This window comes from Myxocyprinus asiaticus, chromosome 39, assembly GCF_019703515.2.
Source record: "Myxocyprinus asiaticus isolate MX2 ecotype Aquarium Trade chromosome 39, UBuf_Myxa_2, whole genome shotgun sequence".
Taxonomy (NCBI): domain Eukaryota; kingdom Metazoa; phylum Chordata; class Actinopteri; order Cypriniformes; family Catostomidae; genus Myxocyprinus; species Myxocyprinus asiaticus.
In genome coordinates, this window is record NC_059382.1 from 29,991,482 (window position 1) to 29,997,860 (window position 6,379).

The 6,379-nt window shown below is 39.4% G+C and overlaps 1 protein-coding gene across 3 annotated transcripts in view; it reads left to right on the plus strand.

Annotated features, from left to right (window-relative positions):
* Positions 1–6,379, plus strand: part of LOC127430026 (microtubule-associated tumor suppressor candidate 2-like) — a 55,306-nt gene that overhangs the window by 39,977 nt on the left and 8,950 nt on the right. For all 3 annotated transcript variants that reach the window (XM_051679436.1, XM_051679437.1, XM_051679439.1), the window contains 4 exons: positions 226–299; positions 394–492; positions 1,473–1,592; positions 2,625–2,722. In XM_051679436.1, coding sequence (XP_051535396.1) covers positions 226–299; positions 394–492; positions 1,473–1,592; positions 2,625–2,722 — 391 coding nt within the window. The remainder of the gene's footprint in view (positions 1–225; positions 300–393; positions 493–1,472; positions 1,593–2,624; positions 2,723–6,379) is intronic.

Here is a 6,379-nt window from a genome sequence, read left to right on the forward strand (position 1 = left end):
ATTGCAGCAAAGGGGAAATTGTTGCCTATATTGAAATTAAAGTTTTCAAAATTAAATGTTCATCCTGCACATATGGTGTCCACAAACTTTTGGCCACATGGTGCATGACCCCAAAATGTTTTTGACTGGTCTTGTAAGATTCAGTCAACTCAACCGAAGCTGATCTGCTTGTTGGTTCTTTATCGGTGTGGTGTTCATACTAACATGTAGTTTTTGTTTTGATAGATATAAAGATGGCACATGAGCAACAGAAGAAATCCATGGAAGAGGAATTTGAGAAGCTCAGACTCTCACTGCAGGTTTGTTGTCACTTTTGAGCCCCAAAAAATGCACAATTTTGGCCTATTTCTGCATGGCAGCTGGTGAATGGGTGTGTTTGTGTGCTGTGTTCAGGATCAGGTGGACACTCTAACATTTCATAACCGCACTCTGCGAGACCGGGCCAAGCGTTTTGAAGAAGCTCTATGCAGAAGCACAGATGAGCAGATAGTGGTATGGTTCCTGCTGTCAGCTTAAGTTGTGTATTTGGGTGGTGATATTAAAGGGGTCGTCTCATGGAAAACATGATTTTCCTTGCTCTTTTGAAATAAAATAGTTCAATTTACTTTGTAGACATATTCTAACTTTCAAAAGCTCCCTTACCCAGCCCTCTCAGACAATTTATTGAAACCAAGCTGCTAAAATGGCACAATCAGAAATTTTCACTTAATGGCAAATAGAAAAGAAAGACAGTCATGCAGGTTTGGAATAACGATAGGTGAGTTAATGATGACAGAATATGCATTTTTGGGTGAACTATCCCTTTTGTATTTTTATGGTGGATTTTCATATTTTAAGATTGACAGTGTTGGATTGGGAGTGGGACAAGGGTAAACAATACAATCTATAAATAAAATACAAAAAAACAAAAACTAAATATAGTAGCAAAAATAAATTATGAAGGAATGAGAAGTTTTCAAGTCAGTTTTAATGTGACCTTTACATAGAAAATCTGTTAGTTAAAAAAAACAAAAAAAAAACAGTCAACCCCTGGGACATAAAAGCACCTGTAGTTGAAGAAACACACATATATGTTTACATATACAGTAACATTAGTTAAGATGTATTAAAGGTACAGTAAATGTCTGAAAGGTAGGGTACAGTAGTAAAACAGCCTGTTTAATTCTAAGGGTGAAAATTCATCATGTAAATTATATTAAATTAAGCTAAATTATATACACTAAATTGTTATAAATTAAATAACAAAATTATAAATGTTTTTGGTGCAGGGAAATTTGAATATCTATAAGTGAACTTCAGGGATAAAAATAAAAATAAATTGAATGATGTGGCCTTTTTAATGTCTGTTTGTTCATATAACTTATTGAAAGCTGATGTATTGTCGACCACAGTCTCTTTTTTTCCAGCTTATTATGTTATTTCCATTTTCAATGTGTAGTAGTTTGCATCTCCAATTTTTTTTATGTGTACAGGATGCCCTCGCCCCATATCAGCATATCGAGGAGGACCTGAAGAGTATCAAAGAGGTTCTGGAGATGAAGAACCAACAGATTCATCAACAGGAGCTCAAGATCTCAGAACTGGAGAAAACGGTCAGTTCATAAATCAAGTGAAAGAGAATAAAGAATTAAAAGCAGCTTTAAAGGTGCAATTACTATTTTATTTATGTTATTTTAAAGATTTTCTGGCTGATACAGTGGTCTTGGAGACTTGGACATATACTGGTTTTCACTTACGGCATGTGTCACCCATGTTTAATTTAGACAGCAAGAGATAGTGTTCGTTAATGGGATGTTACCAAGATAAAGTAGTTTTCACTGGTCATATGATCTCAACATGTCAACCTGCTGAGTATACTGTAAAATAAAACATAATTTCAAACCAATCTGTCAGATAGTCCAATTTATTTTCTTAAGCTAAAATTACTGAGTGCACATTTAAAGTGACAGTTCACCCAAAATTTAAAATTATCTTTTACTTACCCTTATGCCATCCCAGATGTGTATGACTTTCTTTCATCTGCTGAACTCAAATGAAGTTTTTTAGAAGAATATCTCAGTTCTGTAGGTCCATACAATGCAAGTGAATGGGTGCCAAAATTTTGAAGCTACAGAAATCATATAGGTCAGCATAAAAGTAATCCATATGACTCCAGTGGTTAAATCAATATCTTCAGAAGCGATATGATAGTTGTGGGTTAGAAACAGATCATTTTCACATTCTTCTTCTTGTGCTTTTGGTGATTCACAGTCTTCATGCATATTGCCCCCTACTGGGCTGGAAGAAGAATTTCAGGCAAAAAAGGACTTCAATATGGATCTGTTACCCACCCACACCTTTCATATCACTTCTGAAAATATGGATTAAAACACTGGAGTCGTATGATGCCTTTATGTGCTTTTTGGAGCATCAAAATTTTGGCACCCATTCACTTGCATTGTATGGACCTAAAGAGATTAAATATTCTTCTAAAAATCATAATTTGTGTTCTGCAGAAGACAGAAAGTCATACGCATCTGGGATGGCATGAGGGTGAGTAAATGATGAGAGAATTTTCATTTTTGAGTGAGAGTACTGAGTAGAATGTAATTGTGATTTGTTGTATGTCATATTTTTTTGTGCAGGCTCAAACAAATGTACTTTTGGAGGAGCGTATTCAGGTGTTACAGCAGCAAAATGAAGACCTGAAGGACAGGATTGACCGCAACCTTGCCATGTCCAGGTCTTTACACAAAATTTCTAATTTACAATCTGAATGATAAAAGGTCATCTACTGCAACTGGTAGGTCTTCATGCAACACTTAACTGTAACAAAGCTTTAAGTGTTGCTGTGACACATTGTAAAGCAATTAGCTCAAGAAAGGAATAATAATTAATTCTGGAATATTGAAAGTATTATTTATGCCTGATCAGCTTATTCAGCCAGCATTAAGTTAAGGTGAATGTACAGTATCTGCTAATTCTAAAGGGATATTACCCCTGACAATAAATGTCAAATTTAGTGAAAACACTGTTTATAAGAAAAATAGCTGTGATGAGTATTGGGTCTCTGTTTTTTGTGCTTGTCTTTTTTTTATAGCTCTTACTTTGAAGTTCTTGTGCATTGTTGTAGTTGTGTCTTAGGGTAGACATGGCTCTCAGTGACATTTTTCATTTTGGTCTTAAGCCAGTTCAATCACTTCTGCCTGGAGGCAGATGTGATCTTTCCTTGTTAGAGTATATCAGTTACGGTCTAAGACTCAATTTCTCCCCTTACACTGTGGGGTCTTGCATACAAACCACCTCGGCACCCAGCGTTCCCTCACCGGAGGTGGCACCCAGCATTCCCTAGCCGGAGGTGACACCCAGCGTTCCCATGCCAGAGGAGGTGGGTTCTAGGAGGAGGAGAAGGAGGAGAAGGAGGAGAAAGCTTTTGGCTCCTGTCATGATGGCGGGGATGCCTTCTCCTCTCTTTCCTCAATCACTGCCCCTTTGTTCCCTGCTCCGGTGTTCCAGGAGACTTCTATGTCAGAAGCCCCTCTGTTCCATTCTCCGGTGGTTCCAGAGACTCCTTGATGGAGGCCCTTCCACTCCCTGCTCTGGTGGTACTGGAGACTCCTATGTTGGAGGCCCCTCCACTGCCTTCTCCGGTGATCCTAGAGACTCCTACGATGGAAGCCCCTCCAATCCCTGCTCCGGTGGTCCTGGAGGACCCTGTGGTGGTGGTCCCTCTGCTCCCTGCTCCAGTGCTCTAGGAGTTCCCAGCCTCTGTGGTCCCAGCCTCAGTGGTCCCAGCCTCAATGGTCCCAGCTTCGGTGGTCCCAGAGGTTTCTGGTTCGGTGGTTCTAGTTACCATGGTCCAAGATGTTCCTGGTTTTGTGACATTGCCCTCATCTGAGTCCTTTAGTTGCTTTGACCCTGTCCTCATCCCCAGCCACCTTGGCCCTGCCCTCGTCCTCTTGCCCTTGGTCACCAGCCCATTTCCCATTTATTCCCTGGTCTCCTGATCGTCTGCCATCTCTGCCCTGGTCTCTTGATCGGCTACTATCTCTCCCGTGGTCTCCAATGCCAACGGCTCTGCCCTGGTCTCCTGGTCGTCCACTGGCTCTGCCCTGGTCTCCTTATCGTATGCCGGATCCCTTGTGGTCTCTTAGACATCCTCCAGCTCAGCCCTGCTCTCCAGCACTGCCTCATCCCCCGTGGTCTCCTGGTCATCTTCCAGCTCCACCTTGGTCTCCTGGTCATCAGCCATCTTCGCCCTGGTCTCTTGTTCATGTGCCTGCTCCACCATGGTCTCCTGGTCATCCGCCTGATCCCATGTGGTCTCCTGGTCCGGCTTTCCTGTGGTTTCTAGATTCAGGGCCACTACCTGAATCTCCAGTTCGCCAGCATCTCTTTGGTTTCACCTCAGGCTCCTCTGTAGTCTTCAATTCGTCCACCAGCTCTCCCATGGTTTCCTGCTTCTCCTGATTCCCCATGGTAGATCCCAGATCCTGGTCACTATCCAAAGCCCCAGCCTTCACCTGTTATCAAGTACTCTTGTATATTTTTTTTTCTATGGGATCAGGAGCTGCCCCTAGGGGAGGGGTTCTGTGATGGTATTGGGCCTTTGTTTTTGTGCTTATCTTTTGTACAGCTCTTATTTCAAGTTATTGTGCATTGTTGTAGTTGTGTCTTGTCATTAGTCTCATTTACCTCAGTATGTGTGTATATAATTCCTCTGGTTTGCCTTAGGTTTTGTAAGATCTTGGCCATTTTTGGCTGTTTTTTTACAGTTAGGGTTGTGTTCTTCAGTGTCCTTGGTTTGTTGTATTTGTGTGCTTTGCATTTTTACATTATTAAAACACTGCATTTCGATCCTCAGTCTGCTCAACCTGTGACTCAGCTTTACGTTAACAAAGTAGCAAGGGTCAAACAGGTTTTAAGTGATGACAAGTATGATCATAAACCACAGTCAACTTCTCTTTGAATATAGACTGGCTTTGTGCTAATCTACACCTACTAATAGACTTTGATGCAGAGAAAATTTATGAAACTGATCTTATTTAAATATATGGAATTTAGCAAAGAAAAAATAATATATATTAATCTAATATGCAGTCTAGCAGATCATGCCTTGAACAAACCGTCCATTACCATATTTAATTCATCAATTTGAAATAGTGTTGTGAAATTATATCTTAGTGCAAGTGTTTAGCAAAAGTCTGGAGGTTTGAACTTGTGTTCTGCTGTGAAGGATGTTCTTTGGCTTGGTTGATTGGGAAGAAAGTCTTTGTTTTGTGCTGAGCCACTGATGTTCTGGAGTTCTGCTGAAGATAGTTAATTTCAGAATAAATTGATTGTGGACGGAGGATCGGGTGATAGAATGACCGGGTGGAGCCTCGGATGCGGCTGCAGAAGAAAGCTCAAAACTTCAACACTCATGAGAACTCAGCTTAGTTTGTCAAGGCATGGATCTTTCCCGCTATTGTGTGTAACTTAATCAATGATTTTATAAGAACGTTAATATGATGCAAGTTACACCAGTTTAATTTACATCAACGTTCTGAAATGAAACAATCTCAGACATCATATAGCTTGCTATAAACTTGTTAATAAACTTGTAAACTTGTGAATTGCTATAAACTTGTTAGTTATAATACATGAATGATAAATTATTAAAATCATAATGATTAACATTCTAGTTATAATACATGGATAATATATGATTAAAGGTCATAATAGTATATTCACATGGTGATGGTCAAACTAAATATCATGTGGGGGAATTTAATACATTTTAGCATTTAGAAACTTTGATTAAATGCATTTGGAATGTGAAATGAAGGAAAAGGAAGTGCTGCGACTGTGTTCATTAAAGCCACTCTGTGTTAAGGTGCTTTTGTCCTAAATCACATGGTTTTATGTAGAGATGGTGCATACAGCAATTTAAGTGTATATTTGTCTGTCTTAACAAAAGAGCCGTCATAACCCTGGGTAGGTGGTGTTGACTCCACCCATAAGTTTTACTATAGATACTATAGATACTAGTCATATTATTTCAGCAAACCTCTATGGTACAAAGTGGCCATAATCTATACTTGTGTAGCATTTTGTTTTGTCCCTAGTAAAGTCAGCATATAATGTTAGTCTAAGAGACTTGTATCAAAAATATATTTTTCATCTTTTTTTTTTTAACGTGACCATTTTCCACCCTGTCTCACATAGAATTAAATAAGCTACTCTTTTTGCAACTGTACCTTCAAGACTTTTGAATGTATAGTAATTGACCTCTTGTTATAATTGGCAAACCGCCGCATAGCAGCAAGTGTCATTCATAGTACAAACTCTTTGATTTCAAAAGAGCAAGGAAATTAATATACAGCAGAATGCTAAGCAGTTGTTTTCTCTACTCTACCAG